An 18,112-nucleotide genomic window follows, 5' to 3' on the forward strand; every position below is an offset into this window, starting at 1 on the left:
GAGACTGTCCTGCCTTGCCAGGGCCAAGCCCTACTGACTGGCTTGGGTATCATCTGATAAAAGCTTGGGAGCTGGAGAATCCCAGGACCCTATCAGGCAGCAAGGCCAAATGGGGACTGACTGTCACCAGTTGTAGCTGCCACCTCAGGGTGATTTTCAGGCACTGAGTTCCCTCCACATTGGAGACTATGAAGATGGTGGGGCTGAGCCCCACCTCCACAGGCCTGGAGGACCCAGGCTGCCTCAGGATGGCTAAAAGGGTACATACTGCACATGCACATGCCAAACAGTTCAAAGTAGTTTGGAATCCGGACCTGAGCAAGGGTGGGGAGAGGGTCACAGGAGAGGCTCTCGGAGGACAAGTCATATGCCAGCTCATAAACCCTAACCTACCCAATGGGCAATACTCCCCCTGAATGCAGAGCTCAAGTTTACTGGACTGCCTTGCTAGGGAGGGGCTAGGAGGGCTGGCTGGGGCATCATCTAAGAGAAACTTGGGAGAGACTAGTGGCATGTCCGGGAAGAAGAAACAAACAGGAGTATTTGTGAACACAGGCAGTCACTGACAGTACGCTGATCACTTCAGGCTCTGATATGCTATTTTATCTTTGGACATCAAGATTAAAGAGACACATTTTTAGTCAGGGAATCGTCTTCTATGGACAGTGCTAACCGGCCAGTGTCAACTTCATCTTTCAGCTTCTCAATTTCCTCTCCTTAATGACGCAATCTTATCGGACCCACTGACACTATCTATTAGGATATTGTCAGGTCTTGCTCTTGGAGTGAGATTCACACCATCTCCACCAAGAGCTATTACTTTTATCTCATTGGTTCTCAGGGGTTTTATTGAGTTGGAATTTTACAAAAGAAATTTTAATGTAGAACCTAAGGGAAAATCAAATTTTATTTTGTGAAATTCCAAGTCTGATCTACTCTACTAGGATAAGAGAGCTTTTCAATGACTCAATCAAGGCAGATCAGCAGGCTTCTAGATTCCAGATAATACAGGGTGAGAGCGACAGGATAGTAGTCTGTGGGGAAAATCAGGAAGCCTTGTGAGAACTGATCAGATAAAAGCAAAATCTCTTTGAGTAGACAGAGCAGATCCCCAAATGTCTGTTAAGACATTTTCTTCTCTTCTATGAAGTTAGATTTCTCTACTTATTTTCCCATTCTAGGAAACAGAGAAAGAGTTCCACATCCTGACTAGAGTAATATTTCTATGTTCTCTTTTAACTAACCCTGCCTAAAAGGGTGTCACCAAGAAGCTGGCACACTGCTTCCCTGTGGGTAGAAAGAGCACATCACACAGAGAAGCAACTGTGGAGACTATGAGATCTACTTTATTAGATAGCATTAATGTAGGTATATTGCAGGTACTCAACTTAGCCCCAGAGTCTAAAGTTGTTGATTTTTAGCATTGTCTTGATTCTCTCCTTTGTATCATTCTCTCTTGCCTCATGCTTGCAGACCCCAAAGTCTGAGTTGATAAAATGAAAATGATATTATCTTGTTAGTATGAGGCACAACTTTGGACCTCCTCAAACTCTTTCTGCCTCTTCTTTTCCTTTCTTCCAGTGGAAGCCTCATAGCCAATTTTTCCTTAGATAAACTAAAATGCATTTGTGAGATTCTTCTTGTTAAATGCCAATTATGTCAGCAAGTTGTATGTACATGGACAAAAAAGGTATTTTATTATGGTCATTCAGGAAGCACAACATCTTTTTCCAAGCGTCATGAAAAAGTCTATGATTACAAGATGCTGCTCTGCTACTGAAAGAATGGTCTACTCTTACCAAGGAATAGGAGAGTAATGAGGTGTCATTAATTGTTGTGATCACCTGAAACTTGAGGAAAAGAGTTCAAAAAGACTCTAAACTTTCCCTCAGGTTCCACGTAATCATCTAACCACATACCCTTTCAAATGTTCCTTTCGTTGTCTCCTTCCTTTCACGTTCTTTATAGACATGGATCTTGCCTTGGTAATGGCCAGTACTGTCACAGTAACAGGCCTGGAGATCCCAGGCGTGTTAAGGAGGCCGGAGAGGCCAAAACCAATGCCAAGGGGTCAGTAGTGAGGAGAAGATGACCGGGAGCTCATCTTCCCCAGCAAGAGGGAATTCAACAACTCATATCTCCAGGCAATGATGGGGGTGTTTAGCTCAGAGAGCAAGGCATAAGCAATTGTTCAGACTCTTGCTGAGAGGCTGAGGGAGTGGTGGCTAAAGCCAGCAGGCCCAATGCTCATGCTGGGCCAATCAGGACCCATGAGGAAGCAAAGGATACTCCGGGCCTGTGAGGGTCATGTCAAGCGTCAGGAAGCCCAGGCTGCTGTCCTGTAAAGAGAAGAAAAATGTACAGTAATGATGGGGATATTCCAAGAAGAGATTATTTCATTCATGCTCAAAGAGACAGAAAGGAGAGTGGGTCCCAGAATAGGAAAGAGACCCTCCCAGAACCTAATCACTCACATATCCCACACTGATGGGAGCCAAATCAGAATCTGGTGCAGTATTCTAGGGACTTATCCACCAGATTCCTTGTATGTCACAAACAGTATTCATGTATATTAATGCATCTTATCCTCACACACTCACACAACACTTCAAGGCAAATGGGCACAAGTGTCTCCCTATTTTGCAGATGAAAATACTGAGGTCCTGAGCAGTTAAGTGACTATCTAAAATTAGATAGCCTCAAAATGGCAGCAGCAGGGCTAAATCTCTTCTTTTCTAGGCACTAGCTGCTCCTCACATCCTTGATCAGCTATCAGCTCTTACCTAATTCCTTAGCTGGGTCTTTAACCACTCAGCCCCACACAACCAGCTTCCTACCCTGGTTATAAAACTGAGCTTCAGACCTGTGGCTCTCTTGAGTCAGCAACCCAGGGACTGCACTTGCATTTCCTGGCTCAAGTTGAGTCAAGCCTTCTTCGTAGAAGAGGTCTACAGTTCAGGGCTGGTATCCCGGCCTCTCTGAAAAGACTCTCTCATGGGCATTCCCAAAGAGCCCCCCACCCCGGAATCATGCCCCCAGATTAATTTAAAATCTGGGGAGTGACAATACAAAAATAGGATGGGGTAAAACCATCATCCATAGTTTAAAATTAGGGTTTGAGGGTTAAGGTCATCTAAGAGAAGTAACCCTGAGTTAAAAGTCAAGACTGGTCATTTCAATTCTACCATTTGAAAGGAATTTTTTATGATTTTTGTAAGTTGCTTATTTTCTCTGATTCTTACTTTCTCCATGTTTAATATAAAGGTGTTGATCCAATAATTTTCAAAACCACTCTTGCTCTCACACTCAGTAATTGTATGGTATGGGTTTTTATATTATTATTCTATTCACTACTAGAACTACTCAATTATATCCCTTGATTTGCGCATAAAGTAGGTGACTACTATGGACAGCTATATGGCACTGGTAGAGCCACCCTCATCCCAGAGTTCACCCCCACCACCCCTTCCTCACCTCCCTCTGTGCCAGTCCTCATGAACTCCATATACAGGACTTACCTGAGCAGATCACAGCCACATCTTCCTTGTGTTTGCAGTTGTGATATCCCCACAACCTGTGCCCACACTCCTCCAGGGAATACTCCTCCCCTGAACAATGAACATCATCCAGCCAGATGGGGCCATTCCCAGGTCCAAATCTTCTCCGGACTTTGACAGATGGAAAGAGGGACTGTCCACAGTCAAGTTGCTTGCACACGACCCGGTCCTCCTTTTCTCCCCAGCCATCATCACAGACAGAGCCCCATTCGCCCTTGTGCAGCACCTCCAGTCGCCCAGAGCAGCTGTTGTTTCCTCCTACCAACCTCAACTTAAAAGGATCTTTGGTGTGCAGGAGGAAGTCAGGGGATGAAGAGAAGCATGGAAAGAAGAAAAAAATAAGAAGATCATCCACATCCTCATTCAAATCTCATCAGTACTTTTGAAACTCTCCTCCTGCGTTTCTATGATTATAGCCCCTTCTCTAGGTTCCAATCCATTTGGCTGAGGTCTATTCTTTAACTAGGATCTTTTCACTTCCCCATTCATTTTATAAAAATCTAATATTTATAAATGACTATCTGGTAGTTTTTAAAAGTTGAAGAATTCAACAAATACATGGAATGGTGTGCCCTGTCCCTATTATATAGAATTCAATGTAATAATCATTCATGTTAAAATGGTACTTAATAGTGTTTAAAGAACTTTCATATACAAAGGCAGATGTTATCATTTCCATTTTAAAAACTAGAATTGATGATTGACACAATTAAGTAACTTTGGCATGGTGATTCAATGCATGAATAGTTCTTGTAAACATTGATTGAATGGAATTTCATCTAATTGAATTCATGAATTAACCTAGTCTCTTGATTCATAGGCATTACCTTCACATTCAACCCACATGTCCTCATCGTGGGTGCAGTTGTTCATCCCCCAAGGCTCAGAAGGGCAATCCTGAAGGCTTACTTCTTGTCCTGAGCATGACACGTGACTCAGCCAGATGGGCCCTTGGCCCTTGGTAGCTTTGTTGCAGGATCTTTTGGTCAGTATGGCCCTCCCACACCCCAACTGCCGGCACACCACCTTTGCATCCAAGAGGCTCCAGCCTGTTTTGCACACTGTGCCCCACTGCCCTTGGTGCTTCACCTCCACTCTCCCATTGCAGGCCCCGGTGCCACCAGCCAACCGCACACTCTCTGGAACTGTGGGAAAAGAAAGAGGAAGTGTCTGTTTCCTACAAGAACACAGACTTCCCAGAAAATGCATGCATGCATAATGTACACATCTCTCTGTTCTTGGTGTGTAGTACAACGTATTCTAGAGTGCTTAGCACTGCCTAATAGATGCTTGCTGAAAGAATGGATGAGTGAATCAATGAAGTGAATGTTATTTCTCAGTTCCAAGTTGAATCATTAATTATTTCTGTAGCATTTTTTTATTTTTCAAATTATTTTAGCATTAAAATTTTCATTTGTTTCTCACAAGAGGCAGGTAGAGGCATTTCACAGATTTTTTTAAAATAATAATAAAATACAATAATAGCATTTACAATGGGTCCAAGGCCAAAAACCTTTCAGCTCAATTTCAACATTATCATCCAAGTATCCCAGATTAGTGCTCCAAATCCTCAATCTTTCTAATGTTTGGAATAATAGGAATGAGACCTCATCATCAGGGCACAAAGATTTAGTGATTGTTTCCTTGGTAATAAACTGAGGGCTGACAAAGAGAAGACATGTACCAGTCTCACAGCCAAATCGCAGTCTAAGAGGAAGAAAGTGTATGCAGAGAGGGGAGAAATTATTAATACATGCAAGCAAATATATGAAGGGAGTAAAGGAATGCAACAATACTATATATATATATATATACATATGGTTGTGTTGTGTTGGTTTCTTATGAGCAGCTCTTGTCTATCTAACTATATGGTGGACTCCTTGAGAACTTTAAAAGCATACATTATACTTTGCAAGGTCATCTCTTCCCCACAACTCCACCCCAAGCCAGAGACAGGATGCACTATTCAACAAACATTTAGTGGTTGATGGATCTGTGTATGTTTATGTGTCTGTAAAGGAGAGAAACAGGTTATCATATACATTGTAACTAAGAGGAAAGCATTAGGTCAACCAAGAAGGAGTAACAATTCTAGGTGAGGATAATGTTTGTCTCCAGGGCCCACAACTGAGAAAATGTGAGATGTAAAGGACAGAGAGCCAATTTGCCGTTGTGTGAAAGTCCACTGTGAGAAATAAAAACAAACAAGAGTGATCATGTAGGATATGAACAGCTGGAAGATAGTCTTTGAGCCCTGGAATACTCACTCTCACACAACGCTCCTGCAGCCTCATTGTCTAAGCAATTAAAAACGTCTTCAAGCTCACATTGAAACAGTGTATCTTCCATGCCATTGCAATCGACGTCTTGGATGAGGAATTTTCGCTCTTCTTCTGATGATGGTTTATATAAAATACCACTGGGTGTCCCCCTGGCTTCTCCACAGCCCAGCTCTCGGCATACCACAGCAACGTCTTTGATGTCCCAGCCATCATCACACACGGCACCCCAGCGACCTTCCTTTTCCACTTCCACCCGCCCTTCGCAGCGGCGGGTGCTTCCCACCAGTCGCACTCTGGATGAAGATCCTGCAAAGAAATGGAATATTGGCTGGACATGTGGGAGGAGCCCGGAGAGTACTCAGGCATGTACTCAGTCATCTTGGAACTCTTCCACCATTCACAGGGGGTGTGAAAAGTTGGATGATGAGAAAGGAGGAGTCAAAAGGGAGGGAGAGAAGAGCTTCAGGACCCCATCTCTGCATTCTGTTTTGCAATACTCTTAACTGTACCCTACCAAGAAATTGCACTTCATGACACCTAGATATGACTGCTGGTTTTTGAGTTTGAAGATTAAGAGAAAGAGGTTAGTCAAACATCCAGCAGTTTTTAGAATCCCTAGCGGTCAGAATTGGAAGGACCTATAGGGGTCGTCAAGTCCACCTGACTATTTCACAGATAAGGAAAATCATCCTCATGAAAATGAAGGTCATATAGTCATACTGTCAAATAGTGGAAGTCTCAAGTCAGAACACGAGTATAGAGATGATATCTGTTGTGTCTTTTCTTCTTCATAATGCTGTTTCTTCCCATGGTAGCCAGATGGAGGCAGAGTGTCTTGATATAATTTGGGCTGATCAACCTGACTCTCTCTCTCTCAATATCAATGATCTACCCCTACCCATCCTTGTTGCTATGACATTTTCCCATGTCCAAGAACCCAACTCAGAAGAAATACAGAGAGCAGTGGGCAAGGGAAGAGTCAGAGCCTCAGGGTCTCAGAACCCCAATACTTAGTCTAGAAAATTCTAGGCATTAGGGATAGGAGGGAGATTCCAAAGAGCCTCCAGATAAGTTCTGAGTAATCCAGGACTTGTTCCTGCTTCCAAGCTACAAGTCTAGGGGTGGAAAAGACTAATAAAAATTCTTTCCCTTACACCAGGTTATAAACATAGAGTAGATATGGTGCTATAGGGAGACCAAGGAAGAGCCTGTCAAACAATACACTTTTGTTGAGCACATATTAGATTCCAGGTATTGTTTTATAAACTCAGGGAACAGTGATGAACAAGATAGCAGTGTTGCCCTCAAGGAGATTATATCTAATAGGCTTGAGGCAATCCCACCATGTCCCCTGCAGCCCCAGAGCGATATAATGAAATAGAAGAGCTAAATTTTCCATGCCTCCATAAAATAGGGCAGTTGACTGAGAGAGGTCTGGTGCACAGGGAAGGGCCACATTTGGACTGGTGGACTGTGGCCTATTGGGATATAAATAGTATAACATATGACAACATGGGCCACATGGGATGACCCAGATGCCTATGTGAATGAATTATGACTTCTGAGGACCAGATTTCCCACTGCCTACCTTGTCTCAACTCTGCACAAACTCCGTAGGACTTGGAATCAACTCCAGAAGAAGTGGTTGAATGACAAAACTCTGGGCTGGCTGATTTTAAACTGCACTGAGAAGTTTATGTTTGGTTTGATCATTTGTTTTGTTTTTCTCTTTTTCTTCCATAACTTTTTTTGGGGGGAAAGCAATATGAGGAATGGAGGCTAGAGATAGAATTCAAAATCTACTATAAAAAACTAAGAGAAGTTTCAATTTTCTCACACCAAAGTTTAAGGTGTATGAATCTGAGTACAAACATAATACAAGAAGAGCCACCTAGAAAAAACTTTTGGGTCATTGTAACTAAGGTTAGAGTTTGGATAAGGATTGTTGCATACTCCAGGAAATAGTAGCTATCAGGATCATGCCCACGTTATTTTATTAGATTTTGAGCTACAAAATTCTGGCTTTAAATGGGTTTTCATTTTCCATGGAGAGGAGGACTAGAACAACTCCTAGGAAAGAAGAAATATGTAAAGAAGAAACACAGAATAAGTATAAAAGAAATCCAGCTTGAGGGGAGAGAAGGGCTGAGAAGAGATTTGAAAGCTAGAGAAAAGGAAGAGTAGAGGGGCTCATCAGGGCAGTTGTGTGCTAGACACTGTCTTTACCCTACTTTGTTAGCTGAGGGCTTCAGAGAGGGACCTGGGGTGGAGGAAAAACATCTTGGAATGTGGGAAGACTATAAAGAGAGCAGTTGCCCCCCTGCGCCAGCAGTGAGGGACAGCCCCGAAGGCCAGAGAAAAAAAGACCAAGTAATCTGAGTGTTGGACTGGGAACCAAGAAGCAGCACTCCTTAAGGAATCAAATTGCATCCAGCAAGGTGTAGGATCCTCCACATCCATAGCAGAGTTTGTAGTTTTCCCTTTCTGACGAAGCCTCTATCATCAAAAGAAAGAGTAAACTGAAGGGATAATGTAAAAGAAACTGATAATCCACAACCAACTTCCTTGAGTTTGGACCATCATGGCCTTCCTCTCCCAGAGACTCATTCTGTCTGTGCAGCCCCATTTTCTCTTCAGTTGAGCAGTTTGTGCATTGCTCAAAGACTCCTCACAGAGGTGGCCAGTGGCGTCTGAAATTCAATCTGAATTCTGCTGGTCAAGCCATGTGCTACACAGAAGCAGATGCATTTCTAGTTCAAAGGTGGCATTACAGCTGGTAGAGGGACCTGGAAGTGGTAGAACTTCGCAGGGCAAAAGGAAGTTTATTTCCCAAATATGCCCCCAAAGGGATGAGGTGCTTTCTAAGCCTGAAACAAAGCCATCTGATACTTGGAGGTGGCCAAGAGTCTTGGGCCACAGAAGCCAAGTGGGAAGGAGTCCACTTTCAGGACAAACCACCCAAATTCCTTCTACACTCTGGAGGCGAAAATCCACTCATATAAGACTGAGTGGGTGGATTGGGAAACCAGGAAGGAAATCTACTTGGGCTCTTTTGAACCAGAGCGTCTCTCTGTGACCCAGAAAACTTCAAAATTTCCATTCTCCAGAGCTTCGAGGGCTCCCTTTCAAGATCCCCAAAATCTTACCTAAGAGAAGAGGTCCGGTGCAAATAGCTGGGGAAAAAAAGAAGGAAGTGAGTGAGATCATGTAGTCAATTTCCAAGGCTTTCTTAAAAAAAATGCAACTCTCTACAAAACCTTTACCAAACTTTGTGGGACAGGTAGAGTGGTAGATAGAGAGCCTCCAAAGTCAGTCCTGTTGGGACCTTTCTTTTCTGGAATGACCAGCCTCAACGGACACATGGACACTGGCTAGGAACCACAAAGACCAATTCTATAACAGCTGACTGACCCATCACGTTCCCTTTACGTTTGATGTTGGCTCTACCCCAGGCATGGATAGATTTGGTTTTCTATTCTAGTCAATCAGATTGATTGGTGAATACTGCCTGAAGTAGAAGTGTGGTGATACAGCCTCTAGGCTCAACAGGAAAGCATGCTGGAGGCCACAGGAAAGACACACTGGTGGGGGAAGGTAAAGACGCCATGGCAGGTAGCACCGAAAGTAGGGGAAAATGGTGGTATTTGTCTACGTTCACTGGCACTGCACTTAGACCAAGGGTAGCAGACTTTTTCTGTAAAGGGCCAAATCATAAATATTTTAGGTTTTATGGACCATATGGTCCCTGTTACATCTACTCACCTCTGCCACTTCATCATGAGAGCAGCCATATATATGTAAATGCATGAGCATGACCGTGTTCCAATAAACCTTTATTTATGTATGCTGAAATTTAAATTTCATGTAATTTTCGTGTGTCACAAAATATCATTCTTCTTTTGACTTTTTCCCACCATTTAAAAATTTAAAAACCATTCTTCACTTGTGGGCTAAAGTTTGCTGACCCCTGGTCAACAGATCAGAAAGCAGTTCCACATTTAGTTCCAAACCTCCAAGTTTAAACACCTGCTGGCACATATTCAAAATATCAAAGTTTCCTCCTATAGTATCTCTGTGTGAATCAACTCCTCCGTATATTAGGCTCCCTCCTAAAGCTGTAGAAAGTCCTGAGCCCTGTGACTGTCAGCGGTCCCTGACACTGAGGCATTTTGAACTGCAGAATTCATTGTCTCCCCACCACCTCACCTTATAGGATATTTCTAAAGGAGCTAATATCTTTGGACCTCCAGCCTACAACTTTTCAGGAAGATCCAAGTACAGCACTTCAGTGGCTTGTCCTGGGACATTTTCTTTTTTTTTTTTTTTTGGTTTCCAATAATTTGTTAATAACTCCATCCCTTAATCTTTAGGACGTGGCCACTTTCAGACTCAGTGAAAGCTTGTCTGCAACTGTCTAAAACTCAAGGTTATATTATACATAACATCCTAATGTCTAGTAAAGAACACAGAACATGTACAAGCAAAGGAAACTGAACATGCCAAGCCTGATATGCAGATGTGAAGTGATATAGACCAAAAGTGACTTAAAAGCTCTGTAGCAGAGTCAATAATTACGAGTAAAGAGACCATAAAGACTTCACGAAGGAGAGGGGATTGAAGTTAGCCTGGGAGATTCAACAGTACCTTCATGAAGGGTGGGACTAGCTGTTAGGTATATAGGCGATGTATAGATGTTTAAGAATATGCCCAGCAGCTTACATAGAACACATAGGTGCCCAATTGAGAGACCAGAGTGAACTTCAGTGATGCACTGGATCATCAAGACAATAAAAATGGATGTGATTAAGGAAGAAACCTAGAAGTCATGGTTAGATGCCCTAAGTTAGTCATCCTGTGAAAAGGCTCTTAGCAAACCTCTGAGGAACATAAAATTGTCTTCATTTCATGGATGATAACAAAATTTCAGAGAGAGATGGTAATTTAAAAATTCAGACAGCTAAGAAATCAAAGAACAAGGATTAAAACTCAGATCTCTTTGACTTTGAAATCCCCATTTATTCTAAGTTAATTACATAATAAAAAACTTGGGGAAACATTGTACGAAACACTTTTGAGAGGAAACTGAACAATATGATCAATAAAGATATTTGTCTTACAGTTATACTTCTTTTTCTTGCTTTACCTGCTGCTACCCATGGTCCATCTATGTGTCTTTTTATAAACAGTACATCTAGGAAAATTAATGTAAAAAAGGAAATGGGGTAAACTATTATAAATATGTCAGTGCAAATATAGGGAAGTAGAAAAAAATTTGATAATCAAAGCAGATTATAAACTGAGTACAGATTAAGTGACTTTTGGGTTTATAACAGTTGCTAGATATAGAGAAAGGGTAGAACAGAGAGAAGACTCTCCTTGAAAGATACCTGGATCTGCACCAGCTAGGCAGGGAAAGAATTCTCCTCATCAAAGTCCCAGAGTACTCTGAAGCCTAAACCAACAGGGGCAGAGATACTCACCAAGGATCAAGGAGAATAGCAGAGCCATGACCCAGGCAGCTTAAGATGACGAGCTGAAATTTAAGACTGGAAGGAGGCCCCAGAGCAGGAACATTCAGTTTTGGCTGCAAGTGTGCTGAAAGGAGAGAGGCGAGAGGCAGGCAGGTCCTATCAGCAGCAGAAGCCTTATCAAATGACCAGAAACGAATGGGCTCAGGGGGCAGAACTGACAAGGCTGGACTTGCTGAACTCAGCATATCCCAAGAGGAAGGGAGGTGTCTGTAACCAGCAGAAAGATGCTGAAAACAAACAAAAAAAGACTTTAAACTGTTATGACTTGGTTCTGCTATAATGTCAGCTCCATCCATTTCTGTTTTAGTCCTTTCACCATGTAAACAGGGGAAAGAGTTCTCACAAGGAAAGGTTGGTTCCAAGAATGTGACCACTTCACATTAGAAGATCAGGCAATGCATGACCTCTATGTATGAATCATGGGGGCAATAGGCCAATTTTGATTCCTTCACTCCAGCTGGAAGTGCCTAGAGAATATAGAAACCAGACACCATAGACTAGATCCAGAGTTGCCCTTAGAGGTGCCATAATCCAGAGTCAAGACCATAATCCAGAGCCAAGGTGTCTATCTCTGCAGGTTGGCTTTATTTACTTCAAACCAGCTTTTCAAGTGCTAAGCAGAGGGCCTAGTACATGGATCTACTCTTTTTTGTTTCTTGTCCTGGTTAATGCTCATCTTTGGAGGCTGAGTAGAAACAAGTCCCTGTGGTAATGAAATCAAGTCATTCTTAGTTCTAAGATATGGTGGGATAGGAATTGAGCAGGAAGACCATCAGTATTTCCAGGTCCCCCCACCTTGCTATTGAGTATAGCTGTGCCTCAGAGCTATTCAATTGCAGACCACTCAAGTACTCAACTACATACGCTAAAATCACTCCCTACTGTTTCAAGCAGAATAATATTTCCTCTATGATGAAACATCTTAGCTTCTCTGTTATATTCAGGTCACACCTCACAAAGCTTATTTCCTTATGGGCATTCATTTATAATCCGGTATTTCTTCATTTGCACATTATTGTATTCAGTAAAAAATTTTTAACAGCCATGAGTGCCAGGTGAATGTGATAGGTGGAGGAAGTACACTGATAAATACGGGATAGTTTGGCGCTCTAAAAGGTTATGGTCTAATAATTTTAAAGCTTGTGAAAACAACTGCCGGGGAAGAAAGTATAAGAAACTTTGGGAACCCAATGGAGGAAATGGTCACCTCTACTTGGGGCTAATCAGAGACTTCACAGAGATGATGACATCTAAGCAGGACTTAAAGGATGAGTAGAATGAAGAATTAGAATGGGAAAAGGGTTTCCTATGCACATGCAGACAAATGAAACAGCATTCTCCATTTAAGAAGCAACAGGTAGTTTGGAATGGCTGGATCACAGCCTGCTTGTTGGTGAGGTGTCAGGAGGCATTCTTGTTGAAGGGTCCAGATGCTGGATGATATGAAGGCATCAACACAATCCAGATCATTGAGGGTCTATATAAATGGGTTGGTAAATGTGAATTACTCACATCCTTCCCTCTCCAGCTTCTGAAATGATGCACTAACAGACACCACAAGCAGAAAAGGCCCAAAACATCAGCTTTACTGTTAATGAGGCTACGTTAGATTGCAACTGGAATCCAAAAACCTATGCATTTACCTTCAGCCTTCAGGAGCCAGACCTGCCCTGCTGAGTTTACTTGGAGGAGAAAAAACTTCATGTGGTCTGTGGGCAGATAAATTGACCCAGATTCAAGATTCAGATGTATTTCTCCTCCTCTCATGTGGAAAAGCAACTGAAAGAAAAGGAGAGAAAAAATAAAGATGAAAGCTTTGTCCTCAATATAGTATTTTATTAACAGAGTCAAGAACATGAAGAAAGGAAATGGAGGGTTTTTCAGTCAGAAGGGCATTATCCCAAGCGCAAAAGAAGCCACTGTAAGATGTTATGAATTTTAGAGTATGTGTTCTGACTGCAGCATGCAGAAGGAATAGGAATGGGGGAAGTCTGAAACCAGGGGGACTCATGAGAGACCACTGCACCAGTCCAGAGAGAGCAGAGAGGGTCTGAACCGACAAGGTGGTGAGGGGTTTTGAGGGGAGGAAATGAGTATGAGAGAGAATTAGCTGTAGAATCTATAAAAAGACTTTGCTATTTGGATGTGAACATAAGGGATAATTAGGGGTTTAAGATGATCCCCAGATTTCTGGAAGGGAAAAATTTCATAGAAGGTAAATAAAGATAAATGTCAGCAATGATAAGTGGAAAGTAGAACACTATACCTCATAGTCTCAGTGTTTGGGGGTGAAGTGGCAGATAAGTGAGTTAACAGGAGTCAGGAAGACTGTATTGGATGGGAAGCTTCTGAAAAGTGGTAAAGGTCTGAAATAATTACTAAGAGGAAAAGGGACCTGGATAAAGACAAGTGATATGACTATTTTTCAGCATTGAGTTAAAAACCTGCATTTGTAAGTGACATTAGTGTGCCCAGTTGTGAAGTCCCCTCAAGCTACAGTCCAAGGGTTGTGTGTGAGATTATCAGCCTGATTGATTCAGAGTTGGACACTTGTAAGGAAAGTATGTTGGAAGGTTGATAAAGCTGGGAGTTCAAGCTGAGAGAGCAACTCAAGTGACCTACAAGACAGAGAAGATCAGGAAATGGGCTGATAAAAAATGAGAACAGAAATACATTGCAAGAAAGGGGATTTCACTGAGGAAGGACTGGGGAAGGAAAAGTGTTAGACAGTTCAAGGGGTGGTAAGTTGTTCAGAGATTTGGAGAGGAGTGTTTACAGGTTTAGAGGAAAAGCAGGTCTGAGCAACGATAAGTCCCAAGTCAGGGGACTGAAAGAAAGTGAAGGTGCAAGTTTCAGAATCTAAGGGTTTAGGGACTTGAGAAGAGGTTATCAGTAGGAGGCTTATCCAGATGAGGGAGATGGATGCAGGGGATGGGGAAGTCCAAAGCTGTGTGGAAATAGATAATTGTCTGGAGGACATCAATATTTAACACATATAAGAGCACAGAAGTGGGGTGCTCTAATGAAGGATGAGCAACATGTTCTGCTGGTTTTGCATCAAGGTGAAACCCAACTGACAAATAACTGAGTATGTCAATTATTGGTGGTCTCTGTGAGAGTAGGAAAACATCTGAGTTGTTCCCTCTGAGTTATACCCAGTACTCAGCATACAATAAATGATTGCTGACCCTGTGAGTGAATGAATGGTTATATTGGCAGCCAAAGAGCGTCACCAAGAATTTCAACCATCAGAACACCATCTCTTGTCCATTATGTCCAGATTGTCTTGTATGAGCTGGGGGATAGAAGTCATAGGGTCTCCAAGAGGAAAAACTATTAGGAAATATATATTCTGTCTATTTAGGGTTGGCAAAAATCAAAGGAAGATCTGAATAGCTAACAGGATATCAAGTCAATCGGGGTCCACCATTGTAATAATGAGATAGATTATTTTTTTCAGGAAGACTCATTTCATTCATGCTTAGTGGGACAAGATTTTTGATGTGTACATGTCTTACATAGAATTGGCTTTGAAACTGGGTAGGCATGAGCCCACAGGTAAGAGTCACTCAAGTGTGCTTCCTGGGTGGGAGAAGGTAAGGACTGACATTCTGAGATGGTTGCTAGAATGACTAGGGCTCTCTTGGGCTGCCTTTCTATAATAATTGGTCTAAAACAAGATTCTGGTGAGTTTGGCTGCTCTTTCCTGTGTACATCTGTAAACACCTGTAAATAACATCATTGATTCCCTTCTGTTGCTCTCATTTGTTTATCTTCCTCTCCACCTCAAGCATCCAGGATTGAGAAGTTGCTCAAAATAAGGAATACATCCAACACTAAAGGTTGAGGGAGCATAAGCACAATCTTTTGGAATTTAGAATAAAACCATTTCATGGAATTCTTGAGGAGAAAACAAGACCTCCATATGGATACTACAGGAAATTATATTTTCGACTCACCATGAGAAAAATCTGAAGACAAAATAGGTTGTCCCAGAGATCATGACCTATAACTATAGGTGTTTAGTCATATGGCCTGTTAATAGATACTCCATTATTTATGGTTGGTTGATTATTATTAATTTTTTTGTTACCAAGTCTCAAAATTGCAAAAACATTCTAAACATGGTCAAGCAAAAGATCCTAAACACTTGTTAAAATACTAGAAGAAGACCTGTCAGTCTGGGGCCCTTGTGGATGCTAAGGGACAGGAAAGATACCTGGACTGTGGCCTCCCTCAGCACATGACAAAGCTGTAATAGCCTCTCATTCTTCAGGCACCATAAATGAGAAATCCAGGAGAAAGGAGGACTGGTGATAGCAGCCAAAAGAGTGGAGTCCACAGGGAGGGAATCCTATAAGCCTGGTTGCACTATCTGCATCCTGCCTGGCTGTCCATGTCCTGCTGGCAGTAAAACAGGCTCTGGCTGTCCAGTAAAACTCCATCCCTGCTGTGCTTTGCCCTGTAACTTCCACCTGTGTTTTTCTTGACTTCTCTGGAACCATCCTTACAAAGAGGCATTACAGTGCAGAGGCTAAGAACATGTGCTTTGGAGGCAGGCAGACCTGGTTACAGTTCCAACTCAGTCACTTAATAGCCATTTGACCTTGAGCAAGATACTTTGACCCTTTGGCATACTTTTATTGAACAGAATTTATACCTTTTTTGCCAGAATGATCAGTTTTCACTTCTGCCTTTTATTAAATACATGTTTAACTAATTCAGTCTTGCTTAGTCTGCTTTCATGTTCCTCTTTTAAATGGGAAATCAAAAGTGACAGCAAAGCAAGTAGCTTATAGAGTGACTCCTTAGATAAGCACTAAGCAGAGGAAGCCAGCTTACTTCCTAATGCTAATTAGGCTTAATTAGTTCTTCTGTGCCCTAAAGCTAGTTCCCTGGACATTCCTGATCCTAAACTTAGGTCATATGAAAGACATTCCCTGTGGGAAAGCCCTAATTCTGGTAACATAAGAATAAATGGTTCAGTACAGGGTCCAGAGGAAGAGAGCAAGAGGAGCTGTCTGAGGCGTTGGTCCCAGATTGGGAAGCGTCCCAGGGGTTACTGGCCATCACTGCACTATGACGCCTCATCACAGAATACATTGTCCTAAAGCTGAAATAAAAGTTCTGTAATGAGTCACATGCACAATTTACTCCTGTGTGCTTCCTACTTAGCCATGGGGCTATTGTACTGTCAAATTCCAATCCTTCCTCACCAAGGAGATGATGATTTTCCTTAATCTCTGTGACCAAGAGACCAAGACAAAAGTGCCATATTAAAAGACAGTGTATTTTGAACATCACAGTATAAGTGCAACACTTTTAGAATGACATTTTAAATTAATTACTTCTATTTTATTCTTATAGCTATTAGAGTATCCATCCTTTATATTTAGTTAATATTAATATTTTGCCTAATTAATAACTATTTATAATAATATAAATAAATAAGCATTATAAATAATGTCAATTATAATTGTTTTAATTAATATTTTAAATATTTATATTTTAATATTAACTTTTGACAACTTGAAAATATCAATAAGTTGTGAATATTTAAGTTGGGTAAAAGAACTTCTACGAAAACGGAAATATGAGAGAAAATTCTACATAGATGTATAGTAACACAGATATAGATTCAGATATAAACATAGACATAGACACAGATATCTTATATCTTGCAGGGGTAGAATCAAGAGTTAATTTCTATGAGACTAAGAAAAGATACGTTAGGAAGACTCAAAATGTTTAATGAGAATTTATTTGGTTTTACCTTGGTGGTGAGGGAGTAATGTGAGTTTTCTAAATTCTATCAAATCTCCCCTATAAAATCATTAGTAGCATCTCTTTTGCTCATAAATGTGATTTTTCATATCATTGCAGTTTTGGCAGGGGACCTAATGTTTGGAAAAATGAGTGCTAGATCATGTGTACAGGACATGTTCAAAGATTGTGCAACCAAGGAACTAAAGTTTATAATCAAATCTGATGTGCTGCCAGCCAACTTGAGTTAAAATCTTTTTGGACTTCACCAAGATGGCAACATGGGAGGCTCCTGAATTTCCCTACCCGATGGATGCACCAAACTACACAGGTCAATTCCCTCTGAGAAAAATCCAGAAACTACTTGAGTGACTTCTACAAATTGTACAACTAAGAAAATAGCCACATTGAAACAGGTAGGAAAGGCTAAGATACACTCCTTCCAAAAGCCCCTGACACAGCACCTTATAATCAGGAAGGAACCTCTAACTCCCACCTTCCCCCTGAGGGGTGACAGGTTTAGATCAAACATCTAGCACTCCAAATTTTAAGGCTTCCACCCAAATGATGGTCCCCTAATCACCTAACTCTGAGATCCGGTGGGGACTGCATTCATGAGACCCGTAGGATGATAACAAACAAAAAACTAGTTGTTAAGTGGGTACGAAAAAACTTTTCACAGCTATGTCCCCCACCCCAGACTCAGGTAAAAAGCAGTTGCAAGAGGGAAGTTTATAGTGATAAATGCCTGAATCAAGAAAAAAGAAAGATCTCAAATAAACAACCTAACTTTTACACCTCAAGGAACTAGAAAAAGGAAAATCTGAGCCCAAAGTCAGTAGAAGGCAAGAAATAACAAAGATCAGTGGAGAAATTAGAATGGTAATAGAAAAGTTCAATGAAACTAAAAGCTAGTTTTGTGAAAAGATAAACAAAATTGACAAAATTTTAGCTGGACTAAGAAGAAAGAGATGATTCA

General features: G+C 41.5%; 1 protein-coding gene and 1 long non-coding RNA gene across 2 annotated transcripts in view; one reads left to right on the plus strand and one right to left on the minus strand.

The window, feature by feature from the left end:
- LOC139042090 (uncharacterized) overlaps window positions 1-18,112 on the plus strand; it is a 41,673-nt gene that overhangs the window by 13,974 nt on the left and 9,587 nt on the right. The gene's annotated exons all lie outside the window — the stretch shown is intronic.
- On the minus strand, window positions 1,327-11,529 carry CD5L (CD5 molecule like). Its single transcript, XM_014836879.3, has 6 exons — window positions 11,320-11,529; window positions 8,986-9,012; window positions 5,825-6,145; window positions 4,385-4,702; window positions 3,519-3,839; window positions 1,327-2,339 (listed from the first exon to the last, which is right to left on the minus strand). The coding sequence occupies exons 1-6, from the start codon at window positions 11,345-11,347 to the stop codon at window positions 2,311-2,313; spliced, it is 1,044 nt and encodes a 347-aa protein (XP_014692365.2). The 5' UTR covers window positions 11,348-11,529; the 3' UTR covers window positions 1,327-2,310.

This window comes from Equus asinus, chromosome 25 (genome assembly GCF_041296235.1).
Source record: "Equus asinus isolate D_3611 breed Donkey chromosome 25, EquAss-T2T_v2, whole genome shotgun sequence".
In the NCBI taxonomy this organism is placed as follows: Eukaryota; Metazoa; Chordata; class Mammalia; order Perissodactyla; family Equidae; genus Equus; species Equus asinus.